At 40.8% G+C, this 25511-nt stretch overlaps 1 protein-coding gene across 3 annotated transcripts in view; it reads left to right on the forward strand.

Annotated features, from left to right (window-relative positions):
• The first annotated feature begins 2835 nt into the window (after nucleotides 1-2835).
• The window catches only part of LOC108245358 (potassium voltage-gated channel subfamily C member 1-like), a 162387-nt gene continuing 139711 nt past the window's right edge, over nucleotides 2836-25511 (forward strand). For all 3 annotated transcript variants that reach the window (XR_001808975.2, XM_017432207.2, XM_017432208.2), the window contains exon 1: nucleotides 2836-3523. Coding sequence is in view for 2 of the 3 variants with exons in the window: in XM_017432207.2 (XP_017287696.1) it covers nucleotides 2981-3523 (543 nt within the window). In the remaining variant the exon portion in view is untranslated. The remainder of the gene's footprint in view (nucleotides 3524-25511) is intronic.

Genomic DNA, 25511 nt, shown 5'->3' on the forward strand with positions numbered 1-25511 from the left:
TGCACTTATATAGCGCTTTATCTAGTCCAAGGACCCCAAAGCGCTTTACACTACAATCATTCACCCATTCATCCACGCATTCCCACACTGATGGTGGTAAGCTACATTGTAGCCACAGCTGCCCTGGGGCGGGCTGACAGAAGTGTAAACGAATAGCATTCATGTATGGTTCAAAAGTATTTATGTATATTAGAAAAGTGTTCTAGTAACTGGAAATAATCTTTTTCTTGTTTTTCTTTGCTTTTTGCACTACTGGTACTGCAAATATCCAGTACACCCGTCAGATGCTTTTAGAGATTGGGAACCAACACCAGATATCTGTTTTGAGCGACTTTCATCATAAGCATAACATCCCAGACAACATGGTGAGACTGCAGGGCTCTCCATGGATTGGTGTCAGATCAAGGAGACTGCGCAGACAAAGGAGGGAGAGGAAACAGAAATGGGGCTGCAGGTCCAATGTCATGTTAAGACTGAGGAAACAACCACATGAGCCACCTCTTCCGAGCCTGGATGTAATGATTACAAACTTGGATCAGGTGAAGATGGGCGTGGCAGGTAAACAAGTGATAAACTGAAGAGAAGTGAATATTGACAAGAATACAAAAAACACAAGGGGCAATAACTGAACTAAGACAAGACTAAACATGAAGACAATCCAAAAACAAAAGAAACAATAAATTCAATGTAAAATTAACTAAAATAAAACCCAAATCCTGACAAGGACTGTTGCATTCTGATTATCCCTGAAACTTGGTTTCACCCTGAGATACCCAATATCAATGTGCAACTAGCAGGTCACACTCTGGACTCAGGATTCTGGTGAAAGCAGAGTGGGTGGAATCTGTATTTATGTGCATGAAAACTGGTGTAATACAAGAACAATCATAGACAAAAACTGTTCCCCAGAAGTTGAGTACATGTCTGTTAGAGGCTGACCGTTTTTTCTGTGAGAGCTATCAGTTGCAATTGTAACGGTTGTGTACATTCCTCCTGACGCCGATGTAAACACAGTGCTCTCTCTCCTGCTAAACACCATAACCAAACAGCAGCAGGTCCACACCAATGGTGTTCACATAATTGCAGGGGACTTTAATAAGGCCACCTTGAAGACTGTACTCCCAAAGTTCTACCAGCACCCCAAATGTTCTAGAAGGGGAGAGAACACTTTGGATCATGTTTACACCAACATCAAGCACATGTACAGAGCCACACCCCTCCTACACCTCAGCCAGTCAGATCATCTTTCCCTCCTTCTTTTCCCAACATACAACCCCCTCAGACGCAAGGCCAGGCCCACCACTAAGACTCTTGCAACCTGGCCTGAGAATGCACTCTGCAAATTACAGGACTGCTTCAAACAGACAGACTGAGACTTATTTGAACTCCAGGACCTGGAGACATTCCCAGAAACAGTACTGGACTATATCCAGTTCTGTATTAGTAATGACCGTAGAAAAAAAGCATCCGGATCTTTCCTAACTAGAAACCATGGATGACCAGTCAAGTCTGTACACTCCTCAGGGCTTGTGACGTTGCCTTCAGGTCAGGTCACAGAGCTCTGTACAAAGCTACTTGATCTGTCTGACCTGAAAAGAGAAATAAAACAACCAAGTCAGACCACAGGGTGCGCATAGAGTCCCTTCTGTGCAGCAACAATACACGGGAGGTTTGGCAGGGTATACAAGACATCACAGACTTTAGAGGTTGTGATCCATCACCAGGGGACCAAAGTGCACTGATAGCAGAAGAGCTAAACTGCTTCTTTGCATGCACTGAAACCTATCAGCAGCACTCTTCTGCTCTAGCCCTGTCCCTGACCCCACCTGGCTCCTGCACCACTCAGGATGTCAGACGGGTGCTCCTAGCAGTGAAAGCTGCCAGCCCAGACAGTGTACCTGGGAAAGTGCTCAGAGAGTGCGCCTACCAACTTGCCCCCATCTTTACCAGGATCTTTAACCTCTGTGGGCCAGGCAAACATCCCATTCTGCCTAAAGTCAGCAATAATAATCCCTGTGCCATGAGAAATTCTTTCACATTCATAAACACTTTTTTCCCATATCCTAAAAAGGTTTTCATGGATGGAATAAAGGGTTTGCGTTTTTTAAGAAGTGCTCATGTGAAAAAAGTGTATATGTATATGAAAAGCAGTTCTGAAACAGCATTCTTCTGTTAAAACAGTGCTCAGGTGTGTTAAAAAGTGAAAAGATGTGTTGTGAAAAACAATGGAAGTGACCAAGTGTTCATGAATGTGAAAAAAAAGTGTTCATATATCTGAAAAAGTGCACTAATGTAATGGGATTTTGCATGGTAATTTTTTTTTATTATATGTGTATAAAAAGGTCTTCAATATATCCTAAAAAAGTGTTCATGCATGTTTAAAAAGTGTTTTTTTTTAACTGTTCAGTTGTGTTCTGTATATAAAAAAACCTTTGTATATAAAGTAAATTGTTTGCTGTCATCTTGCTGTTTCCTAAATTACATTTTGTAGGTTTTTCTACAGTTCTAAGATGTTCTAGGATTTTTGTGAATTGGCACTTTAAAAAAATAAACGGAATTGAATTGAAATCCTAAACCATCTTGTTTGTTGCTAACAGTCCAAGGATTCAGACAAAAAAAAGGAAGTAAACTGTTTAACTCCATCAAAGTAACACAAGAATTATAGATTTTATTTAGTTTCTTGTTCCTAGTGTAATTAGTATGAGATAAATGTACTGATTCCAAAAATGAGGCTAAAGCAGTGTGTGTGTGTGTGTGATAGGAGACTCCTCCTTCCCATCGTCCTCTCTCCTCCTCCCTTGTCCTCCCTCCTCCTCTCCCCACACCTGTATTCAGACACTGCAGAATCGGGACCACAGCGACGTATACATTCTTTGGTCGGGACTGAGAGCCTGCAGAACCGAGAGACGCGGTGGATGGAGCGGAGCAAAACCCGCAGCACGAGTTGGCCGCACCGACCGAAGCATGCCCCAGCGCAGTCATGACTGGCTCGGCGTCAGACAGCGAGAAGATCGTCATCAACTGCGGTGGGATCCGACACGAGACCTACAGGAGCACTCTGAAGACCCTTCCGGGGACCCGCCTGTCTTGGCTGACCGAACCGGACGCCTTCAGCAACTTCGACTACGACCCGAAGTCTGACGAGTTCTTCTTCGACCGCCACCCTGCCACCTTCGCTTTCATCCTGAACTACTACCGGACCGGGAAGCTGCACTGTCCCAGCGACGTCTGCGGTCCGCTGTTCGAGGAGGAGCTCGCTTTCTGGGGCATCGATGAGACGGACGTGGAGGCGTGCTGCTGGATGAACTATAGGCAGCACCGGGACGCGGAGGAAGCCCTGGACAGCTTCGAGACTCCGGAGCCAGATGCACCTGAAGATGACCCGGCGCTCACCGGCGGGGCGGACGGAGACCTGAAGCGGCTGTGCATGCAGGAAGACGGCCGCAGGGCGACGTGGTGGGAGGTGTGGCAGCCCAGAATGTGGGCTCTGTTCGAGGACCCCTACTCCTCCAAATACGCCCGGGTGAGTGTCCATTCTGTTGATTTGGGTTCAAATAATCAAAGCTTTTGAAAATCTATCCATTCTTCCTTAACTTCTGTGATGCTGCGTTATTCCAGTTAGAGCGTTCAAAATGTTTTAAGGTCACAGACTCTGATGATCTGATCTGTCTGCTAAAATCTGTGGGATAGATGACCCCCCCCCCCCATATTAAATTAAGAATAATAGCCTAAATTTTAAAATAAAATTTTAAATTACTAATGGTAGATTACGTTGAGCCCCTTAAGAGATATGGAAAATATTTAAGGTGGTGTAAGATCTAAATCCAAAATTACTATATTACCAGAAAGCAAAGATAAATAATATGAATAGAAAAGTTTAGCTTCACATAAGATACATCAGAAATGCCAGCATAGGCATTTATTAGGTGCAATAATAAGACAAATACTGTTTTATGTAAGGTAAAAGTTCATGTCTATGAGAAATGTAGTATAAATCTTTGTTCTTTGCATGGTCCACATACCTGAACACAAACAGATCAAAGAGCTTGCAGTGCAGATCTATGATTGACTCTTTTCAGATACAAAGATGGAGTGTGCAGCTGTGAATGGTTGGTTTCAGTTAAATTTACTTTGAAAATGACCCTTCCGAGAACAGACAGTCCAATTGTTCACCTCACTCAAATTCATTTTCCTCACATTTATTTTCACTGTTAGGATGAGAAGTTTTGCTCTCCTGTGCTTGTGGAAGTCAAGCAGAGTATAGCTTTCATAAAATAACACTGTTTTACAGCTTGTCTTTAAAGTCAACCAATTTGTTTCAGTCTTTTTGTGGCTTAAATGACCAAAAATTAATTTCTAATTTTTAGTTGTGAGGAAACCAGAAATGCAAAGAAGTTGCTAAATATAGGTTGTATTTAAGCATCCATTAATATTCTAATAATAGTCTAAAAACATGCATGTCAGGCTGCCTTCAGGTCCAGGCCTCCATGGTTAAATAAAGGTAAATATATAATTAAATAAATTCTTGGGTTGCAGCTGTAAGACTAGGTGTGATCATAATGATGGTTGTTTATAGATTCAGCATGGTCTCATAAATAAACTCATACGTTATGAGGAAAAGACAATAAATGTATGGTGACAATGGCAGTTCTGGTCTCCCACATAAGCTATTGTTTCTAAAGTTTCATAAGTCACTTGTGTCACCGCTGCTATGGAATCATTGTAAGGCAGTGATGTCCACTTTTGGACCAGGAAGGCTTCAATACTGCATGTCTTATTTGTTTCGCTGCTACAATACACCTAATTCAATGGTTAAATTATCTCTTCAGAAATGCAAAATGAAGTTCTTCAGAAGCCTGTTAATCACCCAGAGATTAACATTAAGTGTGTTGAAGCAGATAAACATTTAAAATATGCAAGATATTGGGTCTCCAGAACCAGGATTGGACACCATTGTTGCAAGGTGATCTGTATTAAAGAGACTGTACACACATGATGAGGAAGGAAACTTTGTTTAATTATAAAACATAACACTTGAAGCACGTCCATAGCTCTAACCTTCACCAAGGCCATAGTGCCACTGTCCTCTTGGAATCTTTTAAAACATTTCTGAATCTAGATCATGATCCAGATTGCCACCAAAATTTCATCAGTTTGTCTTTGTACCATGTTTGACATTTCCTAAATATTTCATGAAAATCCATTCTTAAACTTCTGAGTAATCCTTGTGCACAGACAGAAAAACAAAGTCCCAACCAAAAACATAACTTCCTTGACAGAGGTAACAAAAGGGTCACATGCAGGAGGGGTTACTGTGACCTTTACCTTTGACCCCATGAGCCTTGAAATCAATGGGCATTATCTTTGACCCATGAAGTGTCCAGCTGTGCAGTTTGACATTCCTACATTACACTGTTGCATAGTTAGAGTACTAGGTCAACTGTGACATTGACCTTTGACCCCAGGAACTTGAAAATCAAGTGGTGATCACCCAGGACTTAAGAGGTACCCAACTGTGCAGTTTAATTTTTCCTCCGTTACATAGCTGCATAGTTACAGCACAAGGGAATCTATGACCTTGACCTTTGACCTGTCACTTTAAAATCATCAGTGATCACCCTTGACCCATAAGGTGTTCAGCTGTGGAGTTTAACATCCCTGTTACATACAGTTGCAGAAGTAGAGCACAGGCTGATATGTAACCTTGACCTTTGATTTGAACTTTGACTGGATCACCACCAAAATTTACCATACCATACCAACTTTATTTATAAAGCACTTTAAGCACCCACTGGACCAAAGTGCTGTACACAATCATATAATACAATACAATCAAAAATAGAGGAGGTCAAATATAAAAGCAGTAATAAAATAATTAAAATGTAAACACAATAAAACAAAGTCAAATGTCTCAGATTGTGCCAAAAGCCAAAGAAAAGAGAGGGGTCTTAAGAAGGGATTTAAAAACAGCAAATGAAGAGGCTTGTCTTCTGCCCAAAGGAAGGTCATTCCACAGCTTGGGAGCTGCTACAGAGAAAGCACGGTCCCCTCTGAGCTTACGCTTTGTCTTTGGCACCCTCAGAAACAACTGGTCAGCTGACCTGAGCAAACGGGAGGGTGTGTAAGGGTGTAACAGTGAAATTTAATCAGATGTTCCTTGTTCTATGTTTAATGTTTCTTGAAAATTTCATGAAAATTAATTTATAACTTTTTTAGTAATTTTGTAGACAGATAGTATTTGTCAGAACTTGTTAGTATTAGTTTGTGTTGTTTCAGTTAATGTTCATATTTTTGTATAAATCTGGACCATAAAAACTAATGAACTTGAGTCCTATTGCTTTGAGAGATTCTAGTTTGAAACTGTGTTGACATCTAGACAGTGGCGGCTGGTTGTGATATATGTAGGGTGGGATAACAGATAGGCCTGTCACGGTAAACGATAAATCAGTTAATTGCACGATAAATTAAAATAAGGTCTGTAATTTTCATTTATCAGTGTTACCATTTCTTCGTGTCTCTCTGTCTTTCTACTGAAGACACTGGATGACAAAAGGCTCAGCTCCGGTGCTCTTCACTGACCCCTCCCTTTCTCTTAGCATCATGGGGGCGTGGCCTATCGCGTCAGGTAGTCGGCCAAGGCGCATCGTCTTGTACCTCCGCAGCATTAGCCCCCGTAAGGAGTTAGCAAGCTAAAGAAACGCTGTTTGATTCTGGGGGAAAAAAAACGAAATGCAATTGGTTTCAAGGTTGTGTGCAGCGGTGTGGGAGCACTTCTGATTCAAACCAAATGACCAAGGCGAACTGCTGAACCTTTGTGAGCCAGTATGTCACATTTGCGCTTATTGGCGTGTGCTTTTGTTAGTTTGCTCTTTTTGTTTGTAAAACTGGCAGTTTTGTCCGTCTTCTCCATATGAAACTAATGATTATTACTTTTTGTATAAAAAAAGTTATTTATTAATCATTTATATTTTCAAAGTTTAAGAGCTTACATCAAGAAAAGGCATCTCCTTGACAGTCTGAACTGAAATTTGTGACAGTCATTTTGTTTTATGTAAACTCTTTTACATAACAAATGTTTTTTCTGCCTTCTCTGGTAACAACCTCAGCCAATCAGAAGCCAGATGTCTCCTGCCTCTTTGTGTGTGGCAAACTGCAGCTTTATCCATGTGTTAAAGGAGTACGATATTGGCCAAAATTAGCAGAATTAGCAGTAGCAAGGAATGAGTAGCAATAGCAGGGATGACTTAGCAAAGCCTATATGTTGAACAAGAGCTGAAAATACACACACTAAAATTGTGGACACACTATTTTAGTGTGTGGATACACACTAGAATTGGGACGCAGCTTGTAGACTCCTCCTGAAGACTCCTTCAGATGCGGCCCACAGATGCATCCTCCATTTCCCCTGATTTGAAGGACGGCTGTGGTGTATCTTTCTCAGCCCACCCTATCCCAAGATGCATTTCGGGTATAATGGATCAGGGTTTCTAAATCACTAAATTACTAAATCACAGTCGGCCAGCGATTGGCCACCTACCACCGGGCTTAGCCTCTTTTCTGGGGGAAACCCTGGATGGTGCACGCTACGGTTCAGGCCGCATTAAGGGAGACGGAATAAAAATAAATAAATAGAGTCCAGTTTAGATGTGTAGAATAATAGGTGCCTCCATGTATTGCATGGGAGGCAGGCATTCCATGGGAGACTTTGCCCAACCTAGGAGGAGATGGAGTATTCTCTTGGGGAGATTTGTTAACATTCTTATTCATGGCAGACAACCTGGCCAATGAAAGACTCATAGATGCTAGAACTCGGAGTCGAGAGGACTGCCTGAGTTAGACCAGCCCCAAGTTTCAACTGCTTGCATGAACAATGACCTAAAGGAAACTTTGAGTTTGAAGGCTATCCCAACAGAAGGTTGATGGTTATCTAGTCAGAAGTGAACTGGTTCTGGAGGAAGTGGAGCCAGATGGCTGGGCCAAATTTTTTTTGTGAGAAACAAGTGGCACACTATGCAGCAGAATGTGGTTGTGGTAGATGTAGTCTGGCTCACAGACAAAAATGTTTTGAGAGGCAAAACCAAACTTGCCAGAGTAACCAGCTTAAACAAAGACAAGAAGGGCATGGTAAGAGATGTGCACATCAGAACATTTCCTAGCTACCTAATATCACCAGGAAAGTTCACCCAAAAGGACAGAATTCATCTAAACAAAATCTCTGCTACTATTATTCATATGGATGTCAGGCAGGGGAACAAGGGAGAGAAGAAGTGGCTTTACCTTAACACAAGTTTTGCAGGAACAGTAGTATGACCTCATTGGGTTTAAAACAAACAAACAAACAAAACAGGTATTCAAGTAGGAAGTGTTTAGTGTCAGGATACATGAGCTTCACAGATGTTCTCCGAGCCAGTTAGACTGAAGGACCACACTGATCAATCAGGAACCATAAATGAATCAATCACAGGGATCTGGGGTCTCGTTTATAAAACTGGCGTACGCAGAAAATGCTGCCTCTCAGATATTTAATTTCACTCCATAATCAAACTTTAATCTTAGGTTGATTTTATCATATATGGAAGTGCATTAGATCTTGTAATTATGAGATACGGTGCCGATTGTTTTTTCTTTGGTGAATGTAATTTGCTTTCGTAATCATAAGCTTTCAAAACAGTAGTGTTTTTTATGTTTCTGCTGGTGAGCAATAAGTTTTCTCCCCATCACATTCCTCTGCCTGGATGATCACCAAGGTGATGTGTACCACAGATTAACACACGAGGGGACAGTGGCTACCCCCTGAGGCTCTGCCTCCTAACCCCTTTCCAAACCCCCGGAGCGCAGAGGAGGCGCACTTTAATACCGCTCACACCTGTGTGCGCCCGATCAGTTTTTGGCAGACCATCACTTTTCGGCCATCCTTCTTTCAAAAGGTGTCAGTTCGGGTACGCCCTTACTCCCATCTGTGGCTGGCATACTCCGTTGGTGGTTGGTTAGTTGTTCTTTTGCCTCCACCCTAAAATCTGACCACTTTTTCTTCACCTCAGCCATGGTCCTCTCTGTCCCACTCACGAAATTAACAGTGGGAACGACGTGTTGCCACTCAACATGCTTCATTTTATTTGTAACGCCACTACTGTGGCTCCCAAAAATCATATTTTTTCTGTTCTCCACCTCATTCAGCAGCACATCAATTTTTGAAATTTTGTTTATTTGCACTTTTCTCTGTGGTTGCCATTGGTAACCATTAAATAACATTGATCAGCTGGCTCATTTAAATACACCTTCACATTCATGAGGTGCTTTGCATCGACAATTTATGGTTGAATGTGGGCATGTGGAGGGCAGAACCAGTGGTGGGACCTTGTGCACAAACTTTTGGGTACAGGTGGGATTTATAAAGGGAAATTACTTGCTGGTGTGCATACGCATGGTTTATAAATCTGAATTTGTTTTATCCGTTCGCCCTTTTCTCCTTTTTGCCGTATGCACACTTTTAATATGAATCTTACAAATTCTTTTATAAATGAGACCCCTAGACAGGTTTTTCTGATGGATTTTGTTAAATACTTCTAAGAAATGCAAGGAGTCTGGTTCTTGCTGTGAATTCAGATGAATGCTGTGTGGTTAGTATGGCAATAGAAGCTAAGGCTGTGGGACACAGCAGATTTTACATAGCATAATCTTATTGGAACAAAAACAAAGATGGAGCAGGGCAGCGGAACTGCTCCAGATAAAAAAAGAGAACCCAGGTCACGGTTCAGCGAACAGAAAACAGCAACAGTAAGACTGAATGAGTGGGGAATTGTGGCATCATTGGGGTCCCAATGGTGTCAAATTTGTTAAAGTAGAGGGTAGTGATTTGATATTTTTTCTAATTTGCTTGTGTAAAAAACAATATTTTAGTAAATTTATGGAGATTTTTTTTTCTCTTGATCGATGATTTATTGGTTTCTGATGGAAGTGTCAGAAGGGGGGAAAACGGAGGCGAACCCAGAACGCAGACTCATTGTAAAAAGGAAACTAATTTATTAACTTGAATAAACTGTCAAAACAAAAGGGCTGACGTGACAGCAAAACTAACAATAACAAAATCCAAAAACAAGAGACAGGGCATGGCATGGCATGGAGCGAGAGACAAGCAGACAAAGCGGAATGATCCAGTGAGGAGTGATGGAAAATGACCAGTTCTTAAAGACAGAGGATAATGAGGAAGATGGGCACAGGTGAGTGATAATGATGACTAACAGGTGGAGATGGGCGTGGCAGACATGACAGGAAAAGTACTAAGGAGGTGGATAGTGACAGGGCATGAACACAAAAAACTCAAAGGACAACCAAACCAAAACAAGACCAACACAAAGCCCCAAAAACACCAACAACGTGTTTGTTTTTTTTAAAAATAATTTTTAGCCTGCTGTTGCAACTGGCTACTGGGGCTTTTACTGTGGCTAAATCAGAAAATTAAGTTAGAGATGTGAAAACAAAAGTAAAATAAACTACACCAAACCACAGTCGAGTTGTCTCCTTGCTTTTTTAAAAAACAAATCAGGCTATTTGTCATATGTGGGCAGGAGCTGATTCTTAAATCTATAAAGAACGTGACATACACATAGGCTACCTATAAAAATATCCACGACTACAATTTGTTACATTTTCTATGAAAGGCTAGACTATATGTTGTTTAATTTTTTTTTGTTGCTTTTTTCTTGTTCACAATATTGTAACCTTTATTTAGGATATTTTGTGTTTTCTTTTATCAGGATATGTAATGTTTTCTTTTATTTATAAAAATGCATCTAGTTTCATTGTCCTAATGCACTGAGGCATTGAACGCATTTTATTTAGTGATAAACACTTGGGTAAATAGGTAATTTCATAGTTCTGAAGAAAGGGAAAAATACGTACTTTAAATAATGGATTAATAACAGTGTGTAAATGCAGATAAGAATTTCATCTTTTGTTTTACAAGTTAAAAAATATCCAGGTATATTTTATTTATGGTTATTTCTGGATTTTGCGTGTACTCGTGGTAATCAGGTCAAGAGGAAGAGATGGGGGAGAGTGACAGTGAACGGATGAAACTTTTAAGTCTCTGATGACTCAGATGACCACAGAAAACTTCCTGGCTGATTTGCACAGCGGAGGAGCTAAGCTGGACTGCAGCTATCTGGTGGATTGCCTTGTTAAAAGTCAAATGGGAGGAGAACCAGTGTGACATGGGAATCCAGCCATTCACCTGCATCGTGGGGCGAGAGTCAGCGGGAGTGGGTTTAGGACCTAGGGGTTGCATCTCAAACCTTCGTGAGGACGAGGAAATATCCCAGACTGGAAGGATTAAAATCTCCATAAAGGATATGACCTCAAATGTGCGCAATCCAACTCAGTAGCAAGCTTTCAGATAAAAAAAAACAACTAAGTGTGCACACAAATAACTAGAAAACTAAACCAGAGGTTACATTCTTTCTTTATTTAAGGTAATTTCATGGTCAAATTTGCATTTAGTTAATACAAATGTAATGATCATGTCTGGTTTCATCATGTTTTGCCATACCATGCCATTTATCACTCCTCATTCAATTCACCTGCACCTCTCCCCTGATTACTGCTCCCACACCTGTTCCACACGTGTCAGATTATCGAATGTACCATGCAAGTAGTTTTCTAGCATTCTCTGACTGACTTCCTGTTCCTCGACCACGCTCTTGCTCCCCGGATTTACCCCTGTGCCTTGCCCTTATATTTCGCTGGCTGACGGATATCCGGACCACGACCCTTGCCTGTTTCTCGGACTCGGACCCTTCGCCTGCCCCTTTGGATAAATCTCTAGCTCTCTGCCGTCCCGGTAACGACCATCACCTGTCTGACATTTTCCCTGAGACCTACCTGGTGAGCCAGGTGGTGAAAGGGTTACATATATTTTCAGTGGTAGCTCCTAGACTGTGGAATCAGCTGCCCCTCCATATTAGACAGGCTTCAACACTTGGTGTTTTTAAATCTCTTCTTAAAACACATTTATATTCACTGGCTTTTAATACATTGTGAGAATTGTAATGTTATTGTATTTTTGTATGTTTGTATTGAATGTTTATGTGTGCAGCACTTTGGTCAACAACAGTTGTTTTTAAATGTGCTTTATAAATAAATTTGATTTGATTTGATTTGATATATTGATGAATCATCTTTACAAATATGCATCATCTTGCATTAGCATTTATCTGAAAAATGCTGATCTGAGCACAGTCTTTTTGTGAGCTGAAGATTTTCTAAACTAAAAAGAAGGATCTGTAAAATTCTCTTGAAATTCTAATGGAATGACTTGAATGTGTCTTTACACACATTGTATAGGGTGGGTTACAAATGTGTCTCTGGGGATATAGGTTTGAATTGATTCCTATAGGATCATGCATCGATTTTTGTGAAATGTATGGCATGGATATGATTCATAAACTTTTTAGATTACATGTATTTTTCTTTGTTCAACAGATTGCCTTTAAGGAGGATATCTGCTAGCTAACAGTGATGTTGCACTCATTGGAATTTAGGATGTCAGAAATATTATGACAGCAGGGGTGACTTTAAGAAGTGTTGCAATCAGATTTAGTGCCAACATTGTGACAAAGATTGGGCTGAAAGGGGTTGAGGGTGGAAAGTCACTGCAGAAGCAGCAGCAGTGGCTGAAAATGGATTACTTTGTTTCAGGAGATTAGTTTGGAAAGGGGAGAACAGGTTTACGAACCAGCAGTTGTTTGAAGTGAATTGGTAGGCATTGTTTTTATGTAATATACATCAATCTTGCATTTTTTTACTGTCTTGCTAAATTTTCCTTTCCTTCTTCTCTGCTGTCATCATTGGCAGCTTAAGGTGGTTTATAAGTACAGTTTGAGTCTAAGTGCTGCATTGCTTGGTATTACTATTAAATACCCCACACCTACTCTCCAGCCTATGTCATCGTTGTCCCTGCACCCCACCCCCACCCCACTGCCTCACTTACACACATCTGCTCTACCTTCCACCCCTCCACTTTCTGCTTGTGCTATAGCGTAACACTGCAGTCCCCATAGTAGCTGACAGTGCTCTAGTCTGCTGCAGAGAAGGAGGGAGAGAGGCATAGAGGGAGTGATGGAATGGGGGAGGGTGTGTGTGTATGGGTGTGGGGGGTGGGGGGGTGTAAATTCAGAGTATGAAGCAGTACAGAAAGAACAGAAGCTTGGATGGGGGTCGTTTTGTGCAATACTTCATTTTCCATTGTGCAGTGCCTTTTTCTGCAGATCTTTGCAGGCTGGGACATTAACACTGTTACACTGATTTGATTGTACATCTCAGCTTGTTTCATCTAATTGTGCACTGCAGCTGGATGACTGTCTTTGGTAAGCACCCCACCCAACCGACACACAAAACTTTTTTTTTGTTCCATTTTTGATTCTTTTTATCCTTTTTAATGCTTCTGATTTCTAACTTCAGTCCCTCAAGAAAACAAACACATACGCAATTCTAGAATTGCTGTTCTGCAGTATGAAGCTAAATTGGAGCCAATTGTTTTGTTATTTGAAAAAATAAATTTTAATTGAAAAACTAAAACTTGGAATTGAAAGCTTGAAAAATTAAATCATGGATTCAAACTAAAAATAAGTTTAAATAAAATATTGATTTAATTTAGGAAATATTTTGAGCAAAATAATAATTTTTATTTTTCACTTTTCCATATTTTGATATTTGAGTACTGTATTTATAAGGCGCTGGATTATAAGGCGCACTGTCATTTTTTTTTAGAAAATTGAAGGCTTTTAAATGTGCCATATAGTCCAGAAAATACGGTCCTTTTTTAAATTCAGTTTTTATGTTTTTAGAATCAAAGCTTTTTTTCGCCCACCTTCAAATCTTTTTTTTCTACTTTCAGATTAATTTTCTACTTTCAGATGAGTTTTTTTTTTCAGTTTCAGACTTTTGGCCCAGATTTCGCATAGGGGGCGTAGGTTCAACCGAGAAGGGTGTGGAATCATGACTGACAGTCTAACAAAGAAGGAAGGAGACTTGTGTCAGTCATGTTGCCTTTAGGAAATGTAGGTGCTGAGAGAATTGTGGTTCAACGCTTTCTATCCACCATATGCATGTGATTGGCAGTACATTGAATACATGATTGAATTTTTCAAGTTTTGGACTAAAACTCAAGCTTTCAGTTTCAAGTTTAGTTTTTTGATTAAAATTTCTTTTTTTAAATTAACAAAACATTTGGTTCCAATTTAGCTCTATACTACAGTCCTTTAACTTTATATGTATTATATTTTTGCCATAGATCTATTATCAGTAGGCAAAGAATACCATTCTAACATTGTAACTAGACAGGTTTCTGGGCCATAACAGAAACAAAGGAGTCAAACACACACACACACACACACACACACACACACACACACACACACACACACACACACACACACACACAAGGTAGTTAATAAAAAGCCACGTCCAGACAACTTAGTCAGATGGTCAGACAGATGAAAGTCTTAGTGACCAGAAGATGGCTACTAATATTTGGGCAGGAGACTGAGCTGGCTCTACAGAAACAATATACTGGGGAGTTTTTTTCTCAGTAAACTAAATGGGTCACATGTCCACCAAATCATAAGAACAATCATAACAATAATCACTAATCTTGGTAGTAAAGATAGACAGACGGATAGATAGATATGCAGCATCTTAACACCTCAGCTTCTTTTTCTTTCGGCTGTTCCCTTTTTAGTGGTCACCACAGTGAGTCATCTTCCTCCATCTAACTCTAGCACAATTTTCACTGGCATCCTGTTTGTCAACAGCACCGGTGTCATTAACCCGAGCCTCGACCGATCTGGCATGGTGTCGCTTGAATAGACATCGATGTTTGTTTTGGCAAAAGTGCTTTACATCATATGCCCAATTCCCTTCTTGACACAACCCTCACCATTTACCCGGGCTTGGGACCGGCATGAGAGATACACTGGCTTGTGCTCCCTAGTGGCTGTTTTACCTTAGCAGTAAAACATTGTTATTGTTTACTCTCAAACACAGACATACTTGCTTTAAGTATGTACATAGCTGCTTTCAAGTAAACCTTCTTGTATTTCTTTTTGTGTTTTCAGGCTTTTACTCTTGTTCTTCAAACATATTTTCTTAAAACATCACCACTGCTCTCTTTTGCCTCCTCCCTCCCTGATGATTTTTTTGACGTATATGCATTATATCCTCTGAGTTCCCCATCATTTTTTAGTTATTTTCAAGAGAAAATACAGTATATGATTGAAGAGTTAACCACATGCTGCAGTACGTTCTATAGGTGTCCATGCTGGGGGTTCAGAAGAAAAGTAAAACATAGCTGTGAGCAGTTGTACCACCCAATAGTACCATTGTAGGTTAGGTAATTGTAGGTTAGGTAATAAAGCCCCCCTCTATCACACAGAAGGTACAGTAAAGAGAGCTGCAGTCTTGGACGTTGTTCATACAAAATTTGAAAAACAATTTTCTAAGTCTATAAAAAAATTGATGAAAGAGGAAGAAGTAATGCTTGAAATAGATAAAGAAATTTAGGAAGAATTGACATTTTAATTATTTTAATATGGCTTAGCATTGAGATTGGCATTGACATTCATCTACTCAAAGATTTGCTTGTGGACTGTACTATGGGATCATAGTTGAGAGAGACTATATTCTCAATTTCAGGGATTATTTTGATTCCTAAATATGTAAATCCTTCCAGGGTAGTTGAAAAGGTGGGTAAGTACTTTTGGGTTTTGTCTTTCATATTTGTTCTAAAATAATATAGTTGACTTTGAACTATTAACTTTGTAGCCAGAAAATTCTCCAGCATATGTTGCTTGTGTCAACAAGTGTTGTTGTTGTTGGTTTGAGCCCCCGCTTTGTCCGTCTCAGCTGTTGTGTCCTTGGGCAAGACACTTCACCTGCCTCGCCTACTGGTGGTGGTCAGAGGGCTTGGTGTCGACGGTGTAATGGCAGCCTCACTTCTGTCAGCCTGCCCCAGGGCAGCTGTGGCTACTATGTAGGTTATCGCCATCAGTGTGTGAATGGGTGAATAACTCTTTGGGGTCCTTGGACTAGATAAAGCACTATACAAGTGAAAGCCATTTACCATTCCTATTTTTTACCGTAGATTTTTGGATGCTGCCGGATTGCCAAGGCCAAGGGTTCAATAGCAAACAAAAAAAGAAGAGGGGACAAAGGGCAACCTGTCAGGATATTACTAAATAGTTTATTTAATTCACCCAAGGCGAGTGTACAGGCAGGTTCGGGTGAGTGGCTCTCGGGATCTCGGGATCTCGGGATCCTTTTCAGTGGCAACCAGTAACGTGGGCCAGACAGGACTCAGAGAACCAGGTTACTCTGGGAGAAGGTGAAAGAAACACAACGTTAGAAAACGCTTAAGAGTTTCAGTTTCGTCTTTGGCAGAGACGCTTTACCCAAGGCGAGCGATGCTCCAGCACTGATCTGGTCTACACGGCACCCTTAAGTATCCAGCCACTTCCCTCATCCTGATGCTCTGCAGCTGAGGGTAATTGACTAGCCAGCCAATAGGAAACCAGGAGCCAGCAACCAGGAAAAAGACTCGCAGAATACCAGCAACCAGGAAGTAAACTCGGAAAGTTGGATGAACCATTTGCCTTCCTCATAGCAGAAGGCAACTGGAGTTTAACGGCTGAGGGATTAATGACTCTTTCTATGGGGAATGGTCCAATGAATTTGGGTGCCAGTTTCTTAGGTGTGTCTTTAATGTAAATGTCCCGGGTTGACAACCAGACCTTTTGGTCGACGTGGTAAGTAGGAGCCAAGGAAAGATGACGATTTGCAAACCTTTTGTTTTGCTGTGTAGTTCTCAGGAGGGCTGCCCTGGTCTGCCTCCAGATTTGGCGACAACGGCGGAGGTGCATTGACATTGAGGGAACCAGGACTTCAGTCTCCTGACTTGGAAAAAGAGGAGTGTTATATCCCAGGAAGACCTCAAAAGGAGAGAACCCTGTGGCAGAGGAAGTATGACTATTGTGAGCATATTCAATCCAAGGGAGGTGATTACAACAAGAGGATGGATTGTTGTTAATGATGCAATGGAGGGCGGACTCGAGCTCCTGATTGCATCTTTCTGTTTGCCCATTTGATTGAGAATGATAGCCGGAGGTGAGACTAACTTGATATCCGAGTGCATTACAAAAAGCTTTCCACACCTGAGAAATGAATTGTGGGCATCGGTCGGAAACGATGTTCAGAGGTATGCCATGGAGACGGAACACGTGAGTAACCTGGAGTTGGGCTGTTTTGAGAGAGGAGGGCAGCTTGACTAGTGGGATGAAGTGTACCGCCTTCGAGAATCTGTCCACAATCTCGGTGATGAAGTCCAGAGCAATGTGTGACCATGGACAGATGTGAGTTTTATGTTGTTCAGTCTTATGGGAAAAAAATCAGAATGTCATCCAAGTATATAAAGACAAACTCGTTCAAAAAATCCCTAAGGACATAATTGATTAACGCTTGGAAAACGGTCGGGGCGTTAGTGAGCCCAAATGGCATCACAAGGTATTCAAAATGGCCCAAAGGTGTTTTAAACTCAATTTTCCGCTCATCTCCCTCCCTTATATGAACGAGATGATATGCGTTTCGCAGATCCATTTTTGAGAAAATGGTGGCTGAGTGGAGTCGTTCATGAACAGAATCTATTAATGGGAGAGGATATTTGTTTTTAATCGTGATCTGATTAAGCCCTCAGAAATCAATACACGGTCGGAGGGATTTATCTTTTTTCTCTACAAAGAAAAATGCAGCTTCCAGTGGGGAAGTGGATGGCCGGATGATGCCGGATGCCAGAGAGTCTTCAATACAAGTTCTCATGGTTTCCCTTTCTGGGCCCGACAGATGAAAAAGACGACTGGACGAAAGCGGCGCACCAGGTAACAGGTCAATTGAGCAGTCATAGGGCCTGTGAGGGGGAAGTGAGAGGGCCTTCTGCTTACTAAACACTGAAGATAGATCATGATAAATTTGTGGGACCTTGGAGACGTCTACCTCCTCCACAGTTTCCACAGATTTTCTCCCAGAGGGGGCACTAGCTGATTTTAAACAATGTTGTAAACAGAACCCACTCCACGACTCAACATGTCTTTCTGGCCAATTAAACACGGGGTTATGAACTTCCAACCACGGAAACCCAAAAATTAACTGAGGAGATGAAGAACTGAAAACAAAAAACTCACCCGTCTCATGGTGATTTCCAGAAACCAGTACTCGAAGATTGGAAACCGTTAAGCCAGCCACAGAGCGAGCAGAGTCCAGGGGGGTAGTAGTGAGGCCCAATTGTTTCACCAGATCCAACGAAATCAAATTGAGTTTGGCGCTTGAATCCACCAGGGCTGGTAATAAGAAGTGCTCAGTGATTATGGTGGCTGGTAGCGAGAGTAGTGAAGCAGGGGAAACCTTACAATTACCCAACAATTTCCCCTGTGTTACTGGCGGGCTGGTCCGTTTCCCCAGAGCGGACATTTGGCTACAAAATGCCCTTTATTGCCACAATAAATGCATTCCTTAGCCAGAAAGCGTCTTTGTCTCTCCTCCGGGGTTAGCCGAGTGCAAGCAACTTGCATGAGTTCTGGTTGCGGCTCAGCCAGAGGTGCGCGCTGATTGGTTGAATCGTCATCAACGGGGCGAAGACAGTGATGCTTGGAATTATGGGATATGGAGTCTTTTTCTTGTCGCCGTTCTCCAAGTCTGTTATCAATACGGATAGCTAAAGAAATTAGCTTGTCAAGGTTGTCTGGTTCATCTCTAGATGCGAGTTGGTCCTTTATGGAATCCGAAAGAGAGTTAGTGAAGATACCTCTCAGAGCCAGATCATCCCACCCGGCTTCCTCTGTGGTAATGCGGAAGTCTACCGAGTGCTCGGCCACAGAGTGACGGCCTTGGCGAAGGGAGAGTAAGCGTTGAAGGGGGTGGTCAAAAACCCGTTGGAACTCCTGAATATAAAGTTGAGAGGTTAATATATCCACTGCATGAGAAGTCAGGTAAGCTTGTGCCCAACGGAGAGCTTTCCCTTTTAGAGCAGACACAATGAAAATAATTCTCGCCGCGGGAGTAGGAATAGGGAGGGGGACCGCGAGAAAGCCAAATTGCATTGTGATAGAAATCCGCCGCAACGGTCGGTGTCTCCTTCAAATAGCTCGGATGGTCTAAGTTCGGGTTCTCGGACAGGAACTGAGGTGTCGGGGCGAGAGGATGTGGCAACAGGTGGATTTACAGGGTTTGTCAGAGTTCCCAATCTGTTGTCTAAAGTAATGAGGCGGTGAGAGACCTGATTTAGCATGGAACATGTATCTTGTTGGACTTGGTAAAACTATTGAAGAAGCAATTCACATTGATCTAATCAGGTCTCGTGACTTATTAATGTGTTAGTGGTCTGTCTGCCACCTGGGCTGCTCTTTGACTTGTCGTCTGGCTCGAGCATTCTGTCAGAATATTACTAAAAGCCAAATGGCGAGCAGTTCGGTGATAGACAGACGCAGGAGGCCACAATAAAGGTAAGTGATTTAATTTACAGTGAATGGTGATAACAGGAGTCGGGATCTGAAAAGGAAGGTGGTAGGTAAGTACTGGTTTGATTGAATGAAGACGATGATGCAAATAGAATTAGATCTGGATATTGTTGTCTTACAGGTGAAGGGGTGAATCCAGCACGGAGGAGAGAGATGGAGGAAGTGGTCACAGGTGGAGGTTTCCAGGTCGGCTGGATCCCAGTGAGAAGGTAAGAACTTCCAATGAGTTGGTTCCTTGTAGGAGGCAGACAGGCAATAGTACAGGCAGGTTCGGGTGAGTGGCTCTCGGGATCCTTTTCAGTGGCAACCAGTAACGTGGGCCAGACAGGACTCAGAGAACCAGGTTACTCTGGGAGAAGGTGAAAGAAACACAACGTTAGAAAACACTTAAGAGTTTCAGTTTCGTCTTTGGCAGAGACGCTTTACCCAAGGCGAGCGATGCTCCAGCACTGATCTGGTCTACACGGCAGCCTTAAGTATCCAGCCACTCCCATCATCCTGATGCTGAGGGTAATTGACTAGCCAGTTAATAGGAAACCAGGAGCCAGCAACCAGGAAGTAGACTCTCAGAATACCAGCAACCAGGAGGTAAACTCGCAGATCAACACACAACCTTGTCGTGTGCCTCTGTGAAGACTTGTAATATATTTTTGTTTATTATTATTTGCGCTGTTGGTTCTGTACATAAAAGTTTCACCCATTTAAGGTACTTTCTCCCATCCCAAATCTTGCCAAGACCTCCATTAAATATTTCCATTCATTTCTGTCGAAAGCCTTTTCAGGATCCAACAACAGGATTGCCTTATCTTTGGCATTGTGCCTTTCATGTAATATATTCAATACTCTATGTACATTACGAGATGCCAGACGTCCAAGAACAAAGCAATTCTGATATTTAGAAATTAGAGATAGGGCACATAGCTCTAGTCTCCTGGCTAAAATCTTGCATAGTATCTTTGTGTCGCAGCACATTAAAGACAGGGGGTGATAAGATCCCCTTTCTGTAGGTGATTTGCCAGGCTTTAGAAGCAAGGTGATCAGTGTAGATCTTAAGGTTGGGGGCAGGATTCTTGAGTCATATGCCTCTTCAAACACTTCTAGCAATAGAGGGAGCAATTTTTATGGAAACAGTTTGTACAGAAGATCTCAACAGGAATCCCATCTGGCCCTGGGGTTTTCCCACTTCTCATGTTCTGCACAGCTTCTGACATTTCCTTAACTGTAACATATTTATCCAGTGCAGTCTTATCTTGATCTCTTAATTGGCTTAAGAATTCAGTCTGAAATTGCTTGGTTTCAGGATAATCTGATTGATAAAGGGATTCATACAATGTTTTAAAGGAGGTGTTAATTGCATCTAGGTCTATTGCCATATTTCCATTTTCTAATCTGATTGAGTTTATAGCTCTATCTGATTGCATTTTTTTAATTCTCCATGCAAGTAGCTTGCCCGCTTTGTCGCCTTGGTCATAGTAGGATTGTTTCAACCAAAGGTTTGCTGCAATTTTGTTAGTGGAAAGGTTTTTGTACCTAGTTCTCAACAGCAGAAGCTCTTTATGTTTCTTTGGGCTATCACTTTGATATACAGCCAATTTCAAGACTTTAATCTGAGTCTCAAGTCTGGTTATTTCTTTAAAATGTGTTGTAAAAAGTTTGTATAATTTATGATCATGCCTCTAATGTAGGCTTTAAATACTTCCCATTTTATATTTGTACTAGTTTGATCTGTATTTGTCTAAAAGTATATGTCAATGTTGTCACCAAGAAATGTACCAAATTTGGGGTATTGCAGCCAATTTGTTTGAAAGTGCCATTTAGGGGGACATCAAGCAAGCCTTGGTATATAAAGGGTTAGAGAGATGGGAGCATGGTCAGATAGGACTATACTATCATAACTACCTTCATCTACCTGAGGTAGTAGACTCATGGAGATCAAAAAGTAGTCAATACGTGATGATGTTTCATGAGTGCTTGAATAACACTAAAACTCTTTCCTATTGGGATGCAACTTTCTTCAGATCTCAATTAGGTTGAGATCATTTATAGACTGTAGAAAGAGCTTTCTGTCATGAGAATGAGAAGTGTCAATGCCTGTTGAGTACACAATTACAGTCTCCACCAATTATATATTTTCCAGGCATGGACGATATAGTAAGAAAGATATTTCTAAAAAAGGAGTGATTGTCCTCATTAGGTGCATATTGTTCCCTGTAAAATAACATATCTGCCAGCTAGATCAATTAGTGGTTAGGTCTGAATGAGATTGATTTGTGGATCAAAATAATGATACATCTGGCTTGGGAATTAAATGGGACAGCAAAAACTTGTCCGGGCCATCTTTTTTGAATTAAAAAAATAATTATTAAAAAACAATTTGAGATTTAAGTAGTCTAATCCTGCTTAGTACCTGTTTTAATTTCATTATTTTATTCAGCCCTCTGACATTACAGGATGTGACCTTAATAACTTACTTACCAACCATTTATTATTAAATCAATTATGAAACAGAGCATGATATGTAAGATGGAAATACTACACATTTTACCCAGGCAAACAGCGATAGTTAAAAAAATTAAATAAAATAAAAAAACAAAAAAAGGTGGCAACAACATACCCTGAAATCCCCTGTGCATTTCCCCAAACAAAATACATAAAAATATATTCCTTAAGTAACTGTGCACTTTGGTTATTTTGCATCTCTGATTCTCATATTGAGGAACAGTGTGATGTGATACCATAAAAAGTATTATTCTCCTGCATGCTCCAGCATATTACATATTCACACTTGAAATAATTACCTCAACAACTTAAATATATATATATATTCCTACCAAGTAGGCATAACTTTTAGAAAACTAACAAAAAAATAAGGGAGCTGTTGTACAGGAAATAAGAGAAAACCATAACTTAAAGTAGACTCTTCATGTTGTATAATGGAAAAAATACCAATTCCAACAGCCTACCCATTGTGGATACATTCATCACAAAACTAGGCACCAGCTGTACCATGGAGTGGCACAGCACCCCTCAAACTCTCCCTAAGTAGCAGCCCTTTTCAATTAAACAGCAAACTCAACATTCCACCACAGGTTTTGGTGCCAATAAACACCATGCCCATACCGGCAGTTGCTGCCATAACACAGCACGGTCCCTGCCCACCTCAGTCCACCACACAGCATCCCACCTTCAGCCTATTTATCATTTGTCACAGATTGATTGCTGGTGTCACCTTGAACAAACTTTTCTGCATTCTATACCATCATAAAAGAGTGATGCCTCCCGTTGTGAGTGACCGCCAGAATAGGCGATATGTTCTACCGATATGGTAATACATCCCATATCGGAGACCCAGGGACTGTAACGGTCTTTTCACCGGATTAAAGAGGCTCTGCTGCCAGTGAGTTTCAGCTGAGTGATCTGGGTAGAATCTCAAAATGTGATTTTCAAACTTCACTGTACTCAGTCTCTGGGCTACTCGGACAGTGTTTTCCTTCTCTCTTATAATCACCACTCTTGGTTTGGGGTTCCGGCCAGCACTAAGTTGTCTTCTTCGCTGTGCTTTCTCGATAATGGGAGGAGTTTGGAAAGTGTCCACTCCGAGTGCTGTTATAAGCCCTTTTTCCAGGAAAGCACACATATCCTTGCCCTTTTCTGGGAGTCCGATGAGTCTTAAGTTGTTGTGACGTGCTCTGCTTTCCTTGTCTTTAACTTTGTTTTCCAGCGTATTACATTTCTCCTGTAACATCCTAATAGTATTGTGCATGGCGTCCAGACTGTCCTCCACCCTTCGGTGATCCTATTGGCTTGACATTGTAGATCATTCTTTAGCCCACTTATGCCACTGAGCACATCTTCAAAGTTTTTCGAGAAGTCTCTTGTCATTGAGCAAATTGTGCTGAAAACTTCAGCATTTGAACCTTCCTCTGTTCTTGTATTATTTACAGCATAATGATTTTTAATAATATGAGAGGATATTTTTTCAAGCCTTGAGTCCCACGTCTTACAAATGATTTTAAGATCTGTGTTTATGATGGATATTTAGGCAGTAGCTGGATTGATGTGTTGGATCTTCACCCGGCTTTAGGATAAGATTTATTTTAGCACAATTCATATTTGGGGAGAGTATTGAGGTTTGCTGAATTTCTGTGACCACCCGATGGAAGGTGGGAGACAGTAGAGTCCAGAATTCTTCATAAAATTCTGCAGGGAAGCCATCGGGTCCTGGAGCTTTGCCAGCAACAAAGCAGCACATTGGCAATGATAGGAAAACTTCCTTTTAACAGGAAGAAACCTCCAGCCGAACCAGGCTCAGCACAAGCGGCCATCTGCTTAGACCAGCTGGAGTTTGAGAGGACAGGAAAGAGACAGACAAACAGAATGACTGGTGCAGGTGGAGTTTTTACTGGAAGAAAGACAAAGAAAATCATGTTAATGCTAGAAATAATCAGAGTAGAGCAAGTAAAAACAACAGAAAACTGAGGAAATGTGGTCAATTTGTCCTCAAGCAATCTTAGCCTATTGTAGCATAACTAAGGGATAATTAAGGAAACCCAAGTCAACCCTAACTATAGGATTGATCAAAAAGGAAAGTCTTAAGCATAGTCTTAAAAACAGACAGGGTGTCACCTTCACAGACTGAAACTTGACATTGGTTCCACAAGAGAGGAGCCTGATAACTTTGCCTCCTGTTCTACTTTTGGAAACTCTAGGAACCTATAAGTAAACCTGCAGTTTGAGAGCGACGTGTTCTGTTAGGAAAATATGGAACAATAAGAGCTTTAATATAAGATGGAGCTTGGTTGTTGAGAGTTTGTATTTGCATGTTAGGAGTAAGATTTCAAATTTGACAGGGAGCCAATGAAGAGAAGCAAAAACTGGAGAAATATGATCTCTCCTCTTAACTCCCATCAAAACACTAGCAACAGCATTTTGGATCAACTGAAGACTTTTAAAAGAGTTTTTGGATACCCAGATAATAAAGAATTACAATAGTCCAGTCTAGAGATGATAAATGCATGGACCAGTTTTTCTGCATCACTTTGAGACAAAGATGTTGCTAATCAGATTCAGAATCAGCTTTATTTGTCAAGTGTGTTACAGTAGCTCACAGTGCACAGAATAACAACTTAACACAGTAAAAAAGAGTTTAAAATACTTATCTAAATACTTAAAAAATAATAAGTTTAAAAAACATAATGAAATATATTAAATACTAGTGAGAAAAAGTAACCCCAGTGTAGATGATAAAAATGCATTCTAATATTCAGCTGTTCATGATTGTAATAGAATAGCCTCTATAATAGAATATTGTGATCAACTGTATCAAATGCAACACGGAGATCTAAAAGGATAAGTATAGACACAAGTCCACTGTCTGAGGCCATGAGGATATCATTAGTAACTTTCACCAATGCCGTTTCTGTGCTATGATGAGCTCTAAACCCTGACGGAAACTTCTCAGATTTTTTTCTGTCCATATGTTAACACAATTGATATGCAGATTTTTTCTCAGGAATCTTGAGATGAATGGGATATTAGATATAGGTCTATAATTGCCCAGAACTCCTGAATCAAGATTAGATTTCTTAAGTAAAGGTTTAATTACATCAACCTTCATCAAGAACATCAAGTTCTGTGGTAAGTAAACATTCATTAGAGACAATTTGAGCAGATCCAAAAGGGTAATACCTCTTTGAACAGTCTGGTTGGGATGGGATCTAGCAGACATGTTGATGGTTTAGATGAAGCTACTTTTTTTTGACAATTTAGAAAGCAGTGAACATTGTTCACAACATTGTGAAGCTCTACTTAAAACCTTCTTAAGATCCAGTAGTGCAAAATGCAAATTCTTGCAATTTTTTGACTGGTCTTAAGATTTTGATCAGGAGTGTGTATGTATATATATATATATATATATATATATATATATATATATATATATATATATATATA

The sequence above is a fragment of the Kryptolebias marmoratus genome, linkage group LG12 (genome assembly GCF_001649575.2).
Source record: "Kryptolebias marmoratus isolate JLee-2015 linkage group LG12, ASM164957v2, whole genome shotgun sequence".
Lineage (NCBI taxonomy): Eukaryota > Metazoa > Chordata > Actinopteri > Cyprinodontiformes > Rivulidae > Kryptolebias > Kryptolebias marmoratus.